The sequence below is a fragment of the Dromaius novaehollandiae genome, chromosome 16 (genome assembly GCF_036370855.1).
Source record: "Dromaius novaehollandiae isolate bDroNov1 chromosome 16, bDroNov1.hap1, whole genome shotgun sequence".
In the NCBI taxonomy this organism is placed as follows: domain Eukaryota; kingdom Metazoa; phylum Chordata; class Aves; order Casuariiformes; family Dromaiidae; genus Dromaius; species Dromaius novaehollandiae.
In genome coordinates, this window is record NC_088113.1 from 17,748,008 (window position 1) to 17,764,036 (window position 16,029).

General features: G+C 51.0%; 1 protein-coding gene across 1 annotated transcript in view; it reads left to right on the top strand.

The window, feature by feature from the left end:
- Positions 1 to 15,331, top strand: part of CDH4 (cadherin 4) — a 460,217-nt gene extending 444,886 nt beyond the window's left edge. Inside the window, exons 12-16 of the mRNA XM_064521589.1 lie at positions 757 to 990; positions 2,164 to 2,397; positions 7,271 to 7,410; positions 9,182 to 9,346; positions 10,938 to 15,331. Coding sequence (XP_064377659.1) covers positions 757 to 990; positions 2,164 to 2,397; positions 7,271 to 7,410; positions 9,182 to 9,346; positions 10,938 to 11,144 — 980 coding nt within the window. The 3' untranslated portion in view covers positions 11,145 to 15,331. The remainder of the gene's footprint in view (positions 1 to 756; positions 991 to 2,163; positions 2,398 to 7,270; positions 7,411 to 9,181; positions 9,347 to 10,937) is intronic.
- The last annotated feature ends 698 nt before the right edge of the window (positions 15,332 to 16,029 follow it).

Sequence of the window (16,029 nt, forward strand, 5' to 3'; positions counted from 1 at the left end):
TCAGCCAGCTGTGACTGTTCGTGAGGAAGGGCTGGAGGACGAAGACCTTCGTGCCGTGCAGTGCCGCAGCATCCCTGCCAAATGGGACAAATGTCGAGTGGATGAAGAAACGCATATTGAGACATACTGTTGCTGCCATGGCTTAAGTAGCAGAGCAGCATGTTTTGTGATGGTTAGCTCATACCGTAGGATTTGAATGAGGATCTTTCACCACTAAAGCAAGGGGTGACCGCTGGATGGGCTGCAGACTGGACTTCCTTTGAAGCAACATAGTCCACAAATCTGAAAACTGGCTGGCAAGTGCTACAACAAATGCTGACCAACGGATTACACTATTTTCTTTTTTTCCCCTTCCATGCCTCCTTCTTCTTCTTTTCAGCTGATGGTTTTTCCTCTTTAAAACAGCACTTACCAAAATTTGGCACCAGCACCCCAGTGTCTCCTCCTTATATTTCTAGAATTTGACTAAAGACATTGCTGTAGGCTACTAATCTACAGAATTCAACCTCCACTTTCTGCAGAAACAGAAAACAGAAACATCATGAAGTTTGGGGAAGTTTTAATAATGCTTCTTAAAGCAGGGTACTATGAAAACACAGTTTTATCCCTAATAAAGTCTAAGGAGAGAGAGAGAAAATCCTGGTTTACTGAAATTAGAAAGCAGAGAGGCAGGAAACTGGTACACGGTGTTGTCATGCCTGCTGTTTCTTGAGTGATGCTCATCAGCCGTGGTTCGTCTCTTCCTCTCCCATTCAGGTATCCCCCCGGCAAGCGGCACTGGCACTCTCCAGATCTACCTAATCGACATCAATGATAACGCTCCTGAGCTCCTGCCAAAGGAGGCACAGATCTGTGAAAAGCCAAACCTGAATGTCATCAACATAACTGCCGCAGATGCTGACATCGATCCAAACGTCGGGCCTTTTGTCTTTGAGCTGCCAAGTGTGCCATCTGCAGTGAGGAAGAACTGGACCATAACGCGGCTAAATGGTAAATGGGGCAGGCAATCCCGAGGACATTTGGACTCTGATTCACTAATGAGACCGCATGCGGTTTCAAACTTCCAAACTTTCCTACTTTTTTATCTGGTTTGTATTTTTTTAAGCACATTATGGCTGACATTATAGACAAGATAGTTAATCAGAAATGATTTGTATCAGACCTGCAGCACAACTCTGAGAGCCTTGGCACTTGGCTTTTTTTAATGCAGTTCATAATTATGAACAGTTATCAGGACTGAACAGAGTATAAATCATCCATAATGGCCAAGGGGAAAAAAGCTATTATCAGTCTTCCTTATGTTCCAGTGTAATTGTCATAAGCCACAATCAGGATCAATGTTCATTCCTCTGACCATAATTGCATAAAGGCAGCCTTTTAATTTACCATGGAACCAGGAGGGCTAGGTGAGTGTGAAGATTACCAGCATGTGAAGGATTTTTATATCGCAGCATGCAACCACAATTGGCCCTAATTGGTCCTCTTCTTGGTGGTTTCAGCAGAGGATTGGAAGTGTCCCGGAGCCTGGGCTGCTGGCTTTGCCCGCAAAGCCGGTCCGTCCCGCTCCGGTCTGACAGCCCCTGCCAGGCCTGCGTGCGGAGCGGCTGGTGCTGCCGCCGTTCGGGGCTCAGTCCCTGCACTGGCAGCCCCTCAGCTCCCGTGACCGCAGGGCCTGCAGCAAGGGGAAGGCGAGAGGGAATACGTGGCGGAGCAGGTCCTCAGCAGGAGCCGGGCTTCCCCGCCAGCCCCGCGGCGGGAGGGTGGCTGAGCCGGGAGCCGGCACCGCGGCCGGGTGCAGCCCCGAGCCGGTGCGGTGTGCTGGGATGCGGCCGCTGCTTCCCGACAGTTCAGCCCTTCTCAGCACTATCATCCATGCCTCCGCATTTGCTTGCCATCACATTTTAAATGCATTCAGCTGGCTACTGATTTGCTGATGGGATCAAGCTAGGTCAGTGTGGCAGTAAAAACACATTATTTTGAAAAGCATGGGTTGACTGTTGACCAAAATGTTGGGGTAAAGTCGGACGCTGGACTGCTGGGGTGCGTTGTTGGTCGCCTCTTCTTCGGGCTTCAGCTGCCTGGCGTGATGGAGGAGAGCTGCGGGCATGGCTGCAGGACTCAGCAGAGTGTCTGTCACCTGTCTGTCTGTCTTGGTCTCTCCAGGCGATTACGCCCAGCTTAGTTTACGAATCATGTACCTGGAAGCTGGCGTGTATGATGTCCCAATCATCGTGACGGACTCGGGAAACCCCCCCCTGTACAACACATCCGTAATTAAAGTGAAGGTGTGCCCTTGTGACGAGAACGGAGACTGCACCACCGTTGGGGCGGTAGCTGCAGCCGGACTGGGCACGGGTGCCATCATCGCCATCTTGATATGCATCATTATTTTACTCAGTAAGTACCGCAGGAGGTGACGCTGCCGGGAGGTGTCAAGCCAGAATCGGGCCGTTCAAAATGCAAAGCTGCCAAGCTGATCCCTCTCTCAGTTTGCCAGGCCACCAAAGTCCGTTCTTCGTTGGTGGTCTGGCTGGGGAATGGTACTGATGGCAGGAAAATCAGCCATGGTTCCAGTACTGCAGCTGGAGTCGCTGCTCTTTCCTTTAACCTGCTCATCGTGACACCAAGCAAAATGAGCGGGACCAGCTGGAAAGCAAAAGCTGTCACCCAGGGGCTCGAGGTGTGCCCCACCTCAGAGACCCACTTGGTGCTGTAGTTGGGGATTGGTTTTGAGCAAAAGATAGGACTTAGTGCCGAGACATGATGCCACCTGAATGCCAAGTTGTCCCTAAAGCCAAGTTCTTTTTTTTCTGGAAAAACTGCTATATTTTTAGCAGTAATATGAGGGTGCGGAGTCCCATTTCCCATCCTCTTCCTCCTCATCCCATTCCCATATGCTGTGTTTCTCAAGAGCCGCACAAGCTTCGTGCAGAGGGCAGAGCCGTGGGCCTTGGGCCGCTGCTGGCGATTCGCACAGCGGGGTTCAACCTCCCTTCACGGCAGCTTGGGCAAAGGCGCTAGCTCCCTCTGTGCCCCTGTAAGGCTTTTCTTCCTGAGGCTTCCCGTAGTTTTACAGACGTTCGTCGCACCTGACGGTATCTAGGCGAGGTAGTGTGATACAATCCTCCGTGTTTTGCAGGAAAAAGCTAAATGACTTGTCCAAAGCCCTGTGGCCGGTCAGCGGCAGCCTCCCCGGTAGCTCGCAGGTGCTGGCTGTCCCCGGCTGGCTCTGCACCGACACGCGCGGTCCCAGTGCACCGACTGTTAGATTCGAGCTAGTCCCTGCCAAAATCAGCGCGTAGCCGTGGTTTTCTGGCTGTCCAGTCCAAAGGAAAAAATAAAGATATTTAGTCCCATTGCTTGTAAAATTACAAGTTTAAAGAAGAGGAGAGCGCCCGAGGGCCGCGGTGCCGCAGGACTCCCCGCCGAGCCAGCCCCCCTTCTAGCAGCCCTCCCAGGCTTTCGTGAGCATCGCCAGTGACTAAGTGTGTACACATTTAAAAATAAAAATGATATCATTACAACTTCAAGCAGGAGCTGGCACAGTAGGCGTAGATAAAACCGAGCGCTGAAATGAACAATGAGGTAAATATTCATCAAGAAACGCAGGATGAAGCCGTGGGGCTCCCATTAAAGCTAATGGGAGTTATGGTGCTAAATCACATTTAATATTTACCCCCAATGCGCTGAGGCAGAGAGCAGACAGAGCGACGTATGCTGCAAATGTCACCTAATGCAGATATGCGATGGTACATTAAGGGTCATCTCTGGGCAAACAGCCACCCTCCCCGGCCAGGGATTCGACATACGGCTGGGCAGATGATTTACTAGGGTCGGTCCGGCGAGGGAGCAAGCAAGCAGGGCCTTGGAGGCACGTCGGCCCCGCTACGCGCCCAGCCATCCAAGCAGGCGCGGAGATGCCCCCGCGCACATGCGCGTTTGCTGTCCCTCGTTGGATTTTTGGCCATTCCCTTCAGCATGAGCAGTTGTTACGAGTGCAGGTACCTCAATGGCACGTCCAGAGAAAGACGCGGCGTTTGCAAGCCCTGCCATGCTCAAGCGTGCAGGATGCGTCCAGCGGGGCGTTGCGTGGGCACACGGATGCTCTGCTGTGTTCAGCTGCTGTGTCTGACGTTGGGTCCTCATGCTGGTTCATTAAAGAAGAACGAGAACGTAGTAAAAGTTTGCACCAGAAGTAGCAGAGGCGATAAAATACAAGACTTCTTTTTGCTGCTGTCGTATAAATCCAGTGCTAAAATATGACTTAAGCAGTTGAAAATCCTATTGACCGAAATTAACTTCAGCTGAAGGACGTTTGATTTAAGAGATTCCTCTTTTCATTTTCAGATACATTATCCCATTTTAAATTATGGTTTTTATTACAAAAGCTTATTTTTACATTCATTGTAATTCTAATTGACTTTTTTTTTTATCTCCAAGAGCTGCAAAGCACTATATCAGTGATGAAAAATGTAATCTGTGATGAGCAGAGTTTTTCAGTTACATCCTTCTAGTGTTTTGCCTTCTTTATACCTGTTTTATACGATGACCTCTGAACAATAGCTTAGAAAAGGCAGATGTGATTTTTTGCTTTATATGTCCATTTTAGAGTCAGCAGGTCAAGGTTTGATGGCTTTAAAAGGAAGAAGAAGCAAGGAGCCAGATCTGAGGTTGCTCAGGTGAAGAAAGTTTCTGCCTTTACCTTTGCTCAGAGTTTTTTTCTTCCTCATACCTGATGTATTAGCCGCACGAATAGCACATTTAGGAGAAGAGCAATGCAATAAAAAATTGTGAAGGGTGAAGACAATAGATTTCAAGAAAAACTACATGCAGAGTGAAAATGGGTCTAACAGCAGTAATAGCACTTCCCATTCTGCAGAGTGAATAAAGGAAGGAGAATGCACGACATCCGCTATTGACACTTTGAAGGTCTTTTTTTTCAAGGTAGCTGTAAAGGCGTTAATGGCACAGTTTTTTCCACAAGTGCATGAAAAAAGTAGCATTTAAAAAAAAAGAAAGAAAAAAATAAACCCTGGTAACCATTACAATATTGTCTTTGTGGGCTAGGCAGGTATCTTGTTGTGAGCAACTTGAAAAGCAAAGACAAGAAAAGGACTTCAATAGTCTGCTAAATAGCTGAGGTTTTATATTACAGATAAGAGTTACATTTTCTTTCCTTGTCTTTTTTCCTCTCTTGAATAGATCTGGGATAAGCATTAAAGAAATGCCGAACTATCCGAAAACAATTCTGAGCGAGCAGGGATGGCAGCCAGTTGGCACTCAATGGCAGTAATTAGCTGCCCGTCCTCTTCCCTTCACTCCAGTGATCCTGGCTGGGGATGAGCACTTGGGAGCTGGGAGGAAGGACTCAGACCCTCCTCTTCCCTTCATTCCAGTGAATCCTTGTTGGGGATGTGCACTTGGGAGCTGGGAGGAAGGACGCAGAGCCTCCAAGCCACCAGCCAGCGCAGCTGGCCTGGCCCGTCCAGAGGTCCCTTTGGCTCTGCACAGCCCCAGAGCTTGTCCCTTCTCCCCCTCAGTAAAGCGATGCTGAGGGTCCATGAAGAGGCAAAGGGAAAGAAAATCCCAGGAAAGTGTGAGGCGGTGGGAAAACAGCAGCTCCTCGTTCTCCTTCTGCAGCTAAGAAATGCAAAGAGAGTTTGAGGGCTGCGTCCCACCAGAGTCGGTTGTGGCTCTGCTGGCCCGGCATGGTTCACTGAGACGAGAGAGAGCCTTAGAGGGTGAATGCAGTGAAATGAAGCTGGATTCCCCTCTCCTCTGGGCATCTGTCTCTCGCTCCTCCTGCAGATGACCAGCCTCGTGGCCACGAGCGCACTGGTAGCTTCACGTGGGGCTCGCACAGAAAAAGGAGGGAGCAGACCAGGAGGTGTGACTCCATCAGCTGCCCAGGCTTCGTCTCACTCTTGCCTGGCTGCATTTTATGCAGCTATTGAGTATGAGAACGAAAACTAGCCTGTTAGCAGGTTTCTTGAAGAAGACGAGATGTGGTTGCTTTGCGTGAGTGGAGATGCCCTCCCCTTCCCAGAGCAGCTGCCATGTGTCACTGGAGCATGGTGTAGGCAGTGCACAGCCCCGGGGACACGGCCCTTGGCCAAACCCAGTTGTGGAGCTGGGAGCCTGCATTGCCCTTGGGTAAAGTTGTTGAAGTGCAGAAAACTTTTTTGTCATGCAGGAGCTGTTACTGTGTCGCTGTTGCTGGGCTGCGAGGGCTCGGCCAGGGCCTGGCGTGCAAATGCTGAAGTTTGTTGTCCGTTACCGGATTTTCTCCCCTTGCCTGCAGAGCTCGCACTGCTCCCTGAAAGGATTTCCAACAGTCTTAGATCTGCTTTGCAAGTAAATGGCCGAATGCATATGCTAATGTCTTGGCCAATGTGCTTTTTGAAAGCCTCCCTCACTTACCAAAAAAGAATAGGACTGAGTCCAAATCGGATTAGGTGACCTAGCGTTCCCCAGCCTCCCCAGACCAGGCTTCCTTAACAAACTGCAGACAACTGAGCAAACGACTGCCATGGCACAGGCTCGCGAGCGGCACTGCCGGCGTTGCATCGCGCTGGCAGAGCATCTGCGCGCGCGGAGGTGGTGGGCATTCGTCTGCATCTGCTGCCTAGCGACTCTGCAGCGCTCCTTCCTCTCCCTCTTTCTTGTGCCCCTCGTAGGAATTCAAGATTTAGATCAAATGCTTTCAGGAAACTTCTGTTTTCACGCTTTCTGTTCGCTTTGCCTTTGATTGCCTGTTTTACTCCTGGTAAACATCAGCTCAATCAAAGTTCATGATGGATCTTAAAGACTTGTTTGTAGCAGAGGCTTGTCATACTGTTTACAGCCTTCACTGATCTCTCCCGTATAAATTAGAGCATGCGATAGGATAAAGTTTTATTCCTCTTAACAGCAGCCAGTGAAGTTTCTTCCCCAAACTCACTGTGGTCTGTGATCTATGCTAAAAGTTACATGATACGCGGTTTATCCCACATTTGTTTAGCTGGAATACACATGCCGACACGCGCAGGGTTTATTGCATGGGGGGTTCTTTGCACCGTCATTAGCCTGTAACCTCGGTGTAAGTTTGGCCTCCGTAAAATGGGACCATCGCCACAAAAGTGGCGTTTGCTTCCCTGCTTGCGGTTGCGCGAGTCGGGCCGTGGCGCGGAGCCGGCCGCCCTGCCCGGCGGGGAAACGGGGCAGCGGGAGCTGGGCGCCGCGGCCGGACGCGCTGGCACCGCGGGGCTGACGCCGCTTGCTCTGCGCGCAGCCATGGTCCTGCTCTTCGTGGTGTGGATGAAGCGCCGGGAGAAGGAGCGCCACACCAAGCAGCTCCTGATCGACCCCGAGGACGACGTCCGCGACAATATCCTCAAGTACGACGAGGAGGGAGGCGGCGAGGAGGACCAGGTGAGACGGCCCCTCGCTGGGCGCGCAGCGCGATGGGAGGCGTTGAGGAACCGGTACCGACGCGCGGGCGGGCGCCGAGGAGCGCCGTAGCATCCGAGCCCTCCGAAAGGTGGAAGCCACGTGGTTTCCCCTGATACATGTGCAAAGCCCTGCGCTCGCCCTCGCTTTGCCCAGGCAGCGTTAGAGGCACCAGCAGCGTGGCGCGGACGCCCAGCTTCCCGGGGAGGGGTTATAAATCCAGCTATTAACACTCTTGTTCAAGCAACCTTTTTCTATCGCTGCCATTAAAATTGTGCATTTGCCCTCTCTCCCTGCAGAGACCTTGGTAAAACCATCCAACGGCTGTGGCCCTGCCCCAGTCTGTGGCTGCATGCACTTGCCTTGGTTTGCTTGAGCTCAGGGCTTTCCCTGGCTTTCCCTGTGTTTACTTTGTAGTCCCGAACGTGCCTTTAATTTCTTTTAATTTTTGGCCTTCGTTTGTGAGAAATGTCTAAACACGTTTGGGGATTTTCTTTCTCACCGCAAGGCGTGTTGCGGTGAAGCTTTGCTCGCTGCAGCCCCGCCGCCGGCGCCGGACCGTTTTTCTTCCGACCTGGCACAAGGGAAGAGTCCGTGACGTCTTTTCTTTAAAAAAAAAAAGCCTTCAACTCACATCCAGCTAAATGCAACGTATTTTAGTAGGCTGTTTTGATAAAGTGAGCTGGCACAAAGCTTTTCTCTATCGCTGCGTACGAAAAGGGAATGCTAATACACGCTTTGCTGGGTTTTCCATGCTTCCATACATTTGCAGTAGGCTTCGGTGCACACACACTTCTTCCAGCTGCGTGTTGCCTGTGCACACGTTCCCGCCTTTGTCACAACATTTTGGAAGCTTTTTAGTCTAGGCTTTTTCCCCTTTCTTTCATTTGTAACGACCTGCACTGGGCTGCAGCACCGTGCCCCCCCTGCACGCCTTGCACTTGGCATTTCTTTTTCTCCCCTGTTTTTGTTCTTGTCACTGACAAGTTACTTATAAACATTGCTCCTGGAGAGATGCAGTCATCCCCATCTAAGCACAAGAATAGCTTTACCAGAAGAACAAAGTACTGTTACAAACATTCAAACTAGCTGAAGTATCTGGTTTCAGGCAAGTACACTGTAGGCTTAAATATTTTAGGAAGGATTCGTTAAAAATAACAGCAAAGGAAGAGCAGCAAAACACCATTACCTACATGAATACATTTTTAATGAAATATTACCTGGTTCTCGTTCCCTGATAGAAACCTAGTCTTTGGGGATTTTTCCCATGCAGAAAAAACATAATTACTTGAGAAAACCTGCATGTATAAATGCAATACACATTTTAATGGTTTTACTTCTGTACAAATGCAATTACAACAATATGTCTATGAACATCGTATCTTTACATTATATTTTGTATTTGATGAAAATGTTACGCACGTATCCATGCACACACAAACCGAAGCCAGGATATGATCCCGAAGATTTGGACACCGTGTTAAATATTGAAAGAGCATTTAACTATTTGATTTAACTTATATTTTAAGATACACTCTGAGGAGGTTAATTTTATGAGTTACTCCGAGATCAGTTTTGGCTATAATTTAGATAGTTAGAAGTGCTGCATGTATGGGGGTAAGATTTGGTATTGAACCTCAGCTGAAAAAGGATTAGACCCCTCAGGTTCCTTGTCTGTTATGTAGAGGGAGGTGAGTAGATAATCTGCATGGGAAGCTCGTGGTTTCACTCTGTGCCTTTCCGTTTGTCACAGGATTACGATTTAAGCCAGCTTCAGCAGCCGGAGACCATGGAGCACGTGCTGAACAAGGCACCCGGCGTCAGAAGGGTAGACGAGAGACCCATCGGTGCTGAACCGCAGTATCCTGTAAGACCAGTAATCCCGCATCCCGGGGATATTGGTGACTTTATTAACGAGGTATGTTCTTGAGGGTGTCTTGTGCCCCATCTTTAAAGCTGCGGCAGCCAGCTAGCATCAGCTATGCAGCATTTTCCAATGTGCCTTATGGACCAAACGATGCTATTGCCCACACAAGAAGTCTGACCAAAGCCGGTGGAGCAGTTTGCATGAGCAAAGGAAGCAAGGCTTGGCCTCAGAAAGGCACCAGCTCTGTAAAAAGCCAACGTGCAAACAAGAAGCCCAAGATTTCTGGTTTGTGGGTACCTCAAACACCATTTTTTCAGCGTCCTGGCAGTCTAACCTGATCCCACTCTCACTTCCATAGCTGTGAGAGCTGCAGTCGCTGTCAGTAGAAGTGTTGTCCAGATGCGGACAAGGGAGGAATTTCTTGCGGATGGGGAGGCCGTGGCAAGGCAGCTGGGTGGTTTGTCTAAGGCCAAAGGTGCCACTTGTGGCTCCTGCCTTGTAATTATTTCACCAGTCTGTGTCTCCCTAGGAAGCTCAATTTGGTCTAAAACCTGGAAGAGTTTGCAGAACAGACAAGTTCTACTCAGATCACAGACAGTTTCTTTATGTTACGTTAGATTACTGTTCCTTACCTTTTTTTTCCCACAAATATCTATCCATTTAGTATTTCTTATCTCATTTTTAGCTTTAAAATGAGTGATTGTGTGGTTGCAAACCAATCAATGTGTTATTTCCTCTGAGACAAAACACACTATCCATTTCCTAAGTCAGAAGAATAAATGTTATAGCAATTTAATTCTATTATTACATCAATTTCCTGCTGTGCTTTTTCTCATTTTCATCATTAAAATTCCTTCCTTTGTTCTTGTCCTTCCTTTGTACACACACACAAACACCCTGGCGTCTCCGTACCGGCATGCACACGGATGCTGCCGCTTGCGCAAGCTCCAGCCGCTGCTCCCTGCCATAAAACATGCTCCGGCTCCCCGCAGCGAGACTGTAGTTTCTGAAAGTGTGAATGCACAACGTTTTTCTTTATCGCAGGTCTGTTCCACGAGGCTTTTTCTAAAGCTGGGCTGGAGCGAAGCGGTTTGATTTCTCCATACCCCGAGGCCATTTCCGCGGCCTGCCTAGAGCGTTGCCTAGCGCGAGCGGGAGCAGCGATGCTCACCAGCCCCCGAGGCCACTGGCCAGGATTTCCCACCCCAAGTCTCTGCTAAATCAGAGTAAATAGGAGCGATTTTTTTTCCTGAAGGAATCAAAATCATCAAAATAACTAATTAAACCAGTGGTAGAATAGCTGGTAGAAAAGGAAAGGGTGCTGTTTGCTCTTCCAGTGGCCAAGCTGGAAATCCTAACAGGCAACCCCAAAAAGGACACGCCAGCCAAAAAGGAAAGCTTTCCAGCCCCAGGGCAGGTAGGAGAATCCCTGGATGTAAATCCCCTGGAAATAACCCTGGAAATCCCTGGAAATAAGCTCCGTCTAGCTTTTTCTGGAAGGTTTGGGGTGCAGCGTAGCCTCGGGAGGACGCGGGGCGCCGGGTTTTCGTTAGCCGCTTTCGGCTTCGCTCGCCGGGTCCCGCCGGCCCGGGCTCGTGCCGAACCCCGCGGGGGTATTGACGCAGTGCGTTTGCCCCCCCAGGGCCTGCGGGCGGCGGACAACGACCCCACGGCCCCCCCCTACGACTCGCTGCTGGTGTTCGACTACGAGGGCAGCGGCTCCACCGCCGGCTCCGTCAGCTCCCTCAACTCCTCCAGCTCCGGGGACCAGGACTACGACTACCTTAACGACTGGGGGCCCCGCTTCAAGAAGCTGGCGGACATGTACGGGGGAGGCGAGGAAGACTAAACTGACCTCACGTTATTTAAAAAAAAAAAAAAAAGAACAAGAAGAAGAAGAAAAAAACGATTTAAAGAAGAAAAGACCCACAGATGACAACAGTAACAAAAAGAGCCGATGCAGAAGCAGGAACTGTACAGATGTGGCAGCTTTTTTAATTAATATCCCCTGCTGACTGTATTGTTATTTTTAGTGGTGATTTAGGAGGTTTCTTTTTTTTTTTCCTTTTTTTTCCTTTTTTATTTCTTTTTTTAGAATATTGAGCTGTCTCGCATGAACACTTGTCTCTGCTGCGTCTTTTTTTTTTTTTTCCTTTCTTTTTAATGTCAGCTGGGATATTGCTCGTTTATCTGCTTTATGACTAAAGAGAGTGAAAGGCACTCTGTCTTAACTTGAATTTCTTAGAACAGAAGCACTGTTTTTAAAATATATATATATATATATTTGAAAGTGCCTTTTGGTGCATGTATCAGATTCCCTTCAATCTCAGGAGTGATGAAAACAAGCATACAACCATCCTGGGCAGCACTCCCTGTGACCCTAAGCCAGTTCTAGCTGGGAAGGCGTTAACAAAAAGGAACTGTGGAGATTGGTTCTTTTTTTCCTTTTTTTTTCCTTTTTTGTTTTGTGTTCTTTTTTTTAGGGGGTGACTTATTTCGGGGTGGAGAGGACCGGGGTGGGGGGCGGGAGGGGAAGGTGTTTTGAGTCGAAATCTTAACAGCCATCTTGAAGCCTAAGCAGGTGGTGAACTTAGCCGTCACGTTGTACATAATTCAGTGTTAGCCGACGCAAACCAGCGACGGGGGCTCTGCCCCGACCCGCTCGCCCTCCACGTAGCCGCGTAGGACCGTAGCGTCGAGCCGGCGACACCCCAGCAGCCCTCGCCTCAACCCGTGAAGCCACCAACAGCCCTGTCCATCCGTCCTCGCACTCGCGGTGGGTTCGGACCCGCCGCCGTGCCGCGGCGGAGACAGCGGCCGCTCACCTGGGGGGTCCCACGACCCCGAGGGAGCCCGCGACCCGGCGGCCCCGCGCTGTTTTCCCAGCAGAGCTGGCGTAGCCGGCCCCAGAGCGGTGCTAAGGGCAGGAGCGGGCTCTGCATCAGCGCTTTGCCCTCCGTCACCGCGAGGGCTGGTCCGCGCTGATGCCCTGCGGCGTTGGCAGCCCAAGCTCCCCGCCGGCACGCAGCTCGGCCCACGTGTCCCCTCCGTCCCTGGTGGGCCGGCGCTGCTGCCCGCAGCAGATGCTTCTTGCGGCCGAGAGCTGCAGCCGGGGCCGGGTCGGTGTCTCGTGGTTGATGCGCTCAAACATTGCCAAGTCAGCAAGAGGCTTTGCGGCATCCAGGCGTAACTCCACATCAGTATTATAAATGGTAGCATACTACCTAGTTTATATGTAGGGTCAGTTTAACCAATAACAAATAGTTATTAGCTTTTTTTATTACATTCTTCCTTTACTGATTTGGACTAGTGGGTTTATGTCTAATGTTTGTAAAATGATTTAGACTGCATGGATGTGTAATATAAACCACATTTAATGGATTATGAGCCACTTAATTAATGTGCTATGAAATCTTGGATTACCTGTGTTTTATATTCTGCAGACGATTTTGCAGTGGGTTCGCTAAAAATTGTAAAAGTGCTTAGATATATTTTCATTTAAATCCAAGAATGTGCACAGTATTGGAAGGTGATTATCCAGGGGATAATCACGCTTTTTTGATATCTTGATTAATTCTCAAGTTGAATGCTAAGAGTTAACGGGGGGGCGGGGGGGCCGGAGAGCGCATGCACGCGAGAGAGCGCGAGTGAGAAGACGCGAGCGTGTGACCGTGAGTGGACGTTGTTCAGGAGGGTCGACTAGGCTGCAAGATCGTCTCTATAGATTTTTGAAATGCTCCTAGTGCATTTTATATTTCATTGTATCATATTTTCTATAAAATGCAATTTCTGTAAATGAATGAGCATTTGAAATGTGTCTTGTATGAAGTGGAATGTGGTAAAAGTCTGCCCGCGGGGTCTCAAACGTTGCTGGTACGTTATTAATTGCCGAGTACGCCGTCCGTCTCTCTGTCCTGGCCGGTCGGTCCGTCGGTGGGTCGGTCTGTCCGTTCGCGGTGCGGGGAGCATCCGCGCTGCCCCGGGTTTCTCGAGGAAGCAGCGAGCGGTGGCAGAGCCTCGGCTGGCGGAGGGGAGCCGGGCGGCTGCTGGGAGGTGCCTGGCGAGCCGCCGCGTCCGATGCCTTTCCAGGTGTCCATTCCATCGCGGGGAACCCGGTCGTCTTCGTGTCCCCACGTGCGCTTGGCTAGTCCGGTGGCAAAGCCCCGGTGGCTCTGTGCCCTCCTGCTCTCCTGGCCTTTGGTGTCTCCCGAGCCGTGGGCTCGGGCGCGTGACGACCGGGGCAGAGCGTCGCAGGAGCTGCTGGCCACGACCAAGCGGTGACTAGTAAAAATGCTCTCAGTGCTTCTGGCGTTACGGTGGTGGCTGCGGAGGGACCCGCGCTCCGGCTGGCGGGAGCTGCTTCCTCCTGGCAGCGGAGGAGACACCCTCAGAGTTAAGCTGGTCCAGACATTTCAGGTGTTTAAGAGCATTTACGTAACCGAAGCCAAACAAAAACATGTGCGTGATCAAAAATAAACGAGCCTGTTTCCATCGGGGACTTTCCTCTGAAGCAGCGGGAACTTCTCTTGCCGTCCAGCCGTCCCAAGCCCCTTCGCCTGCCATCCAGCCCGCTGGGCTCGCGTTTGAGGCTCCGTAGGGCTCTTGCCGGCACCCTCCCTCGGCCGGGCGTTCGGGCCCCGCGGCGCGGCGGCAGTCCCGCTGTCCAGGCTGCCGGCAGCAAGCAGGGAGCGTTGGGTGAAAGCATTAAACGTAAGACACTAACTGAAGAGATGGTGTCCGCACATCGGCCCCTCCACTCACTGCATGTTGTGTCCCCCGTGCCTCAACCCACCGCCAGCCGCCGCTGCCGCCGCGCCCAGCCCTGTCCAGGGGACGGGACGGGACGGGATGCTCCCGGGGCGAGCGGCCGGCGGCCTCCCTACCTCCTAGACACCACAAAGGACCATCCATGTCTCAGTCCACCACCGTACCTACAGCCACGTGCATGGCCTCGAGCCGTGGCCGGTGCTACCACCTGAGGAGCTGCAACAGTCGGCACCCGGTGTAGCCACTACGTAGCTTGTCAATAGGAAGCGTCGGTCGAGGAAATGCTTTGCACCGAAACGAGGAACCGCAGCAGGTTGCTTTCCCTTCCGTGGGGCACCGCAGGGCAGCGGCGTGCACCCGGCCGGGCCGGGGGGGCTCGGGGGTGGCCGGGCCCAATGGACCACCGGGGAGGTGGCCTCGCCGCGCCGGGCGCCGGAGAGCAGCGAGGGTCCCGCAGGGGCGGCACGGCATGGCACGGCACGCGGAGGCTGCGACTCCGTGCAGCCTCAAACGCGCGTTGAGATAAATACGGGGCTTTTATTTGTGATGTCTTTCGGAGCTCTTCATTGTAAGTGTGAAAAAAAATGGGGTTTTTTTTGGGGGTGGGGGGTGATATATAGCGATGAATGCATATGTTTAAAAACAGCAACTACACCATGTAGGTTTCTCCCAAGCAAAGTTAACTCAGTTTCCCGGGGAAAATAAGTTATCTCGAGTACACACAAAACCCATCTGCACTTGCTCACCACCACGTGTACATAATGTAGTTAGTGCTTGAAGCTACCAGTCACCTAGGGGAAAAAAGCACCGCCACCGTAGATAGGTATAATTGGAGCACTTTCTTTATTTTTTTTATTATTATGGTTTTGCATGTTTCCTTTTCCGACGGAGAACCCGTGTAGCAGCCCGCATGACTGTGGTTGTTCCTGGGACGACTTCTGGTGTCCTGCTGTGCTCACGCCGAAGCGCAAAAAGCAGTTTGCGCCCATTAAACGAGTTCAAAAATGAAAAACCCCTTTTTTTTGTAACCGTCGACAGCACAAATATTTTGTATTGTTGTTTGTACCATTTTTGTACCAAAAGCAAAAGAGGAAAAAAAAAAAAAGGGGGAAGAAAGTAAATGTTTTCAATGTGTTTTTAGTGCCGCTGCAATCTTGGTTTCCAAACTGAGTAACAGCTTTGCTGATTTATTGTGTATCAAAGCAGAACTGGCGCCCCGACGCCTGGCTCCGGTGTAAGAAATAAAGTCCCCCTTTGGAATAGTCTCAATTGCTTTTTTTTCCTTCTTCTTCTTTTTAATTTTATTTTACTTCCCGCGCAGGAGGGGTCTGCGGCGCGGGAGCCTCCGATGGGCTCGTGTGTGGCAGGAGCGCGGGGCGCAGCGGGGTCCCCCTGGGCCGCTCAGGGTTTAGGATGCTGGGAAGGGGCTTGAGCCCAACTGCCTATCGCTATCGTCGGGCCGCCCGAGCGAAGGGAGCTGCTCGGCCGCGCTCGCCCGAGGGGGTCCGTCCGGCGGCAGGGAGACGCGGGCTCCTCCGGCTGCCTCGCGGGCAAACCCGCCGCCCGCGGCTGCTCCGAGCCCAGCACTGAGCCGCAGGCAGCTTCACCCTGCTGCTGCCGGCTGCTTCCTTTGGGGCTATCGGCACCTTCCTTCCTTTTGCTTTCCCGCCTGCCTTCTTTCCTTCCTTCCTTCCTTCTTCTCCTTTCTTCTTCCCTTCCTTCCTTCCTTCTTCCTTTCCTTTTTCCTTCCTTCTTTACTTCCTTCCCTTTTCCTGTACTTTCTTTCCTTCCTTCTTTACTTCCTTCCCTTTTCTTGTCCTTTTTTCTTTCTTTCCTTCCTTCCTTCTTTCTTTCCCTTCCTTCCTTCTTTCCTTCCTTTCCTTCCTTCCCTTTTCCTGTCCTTTTTTCCTTTCCTTCCTTCTTTCCTTCCTTTTTCCCTTCTTTCTTCTTTCGTTTGTTCTTTCTTT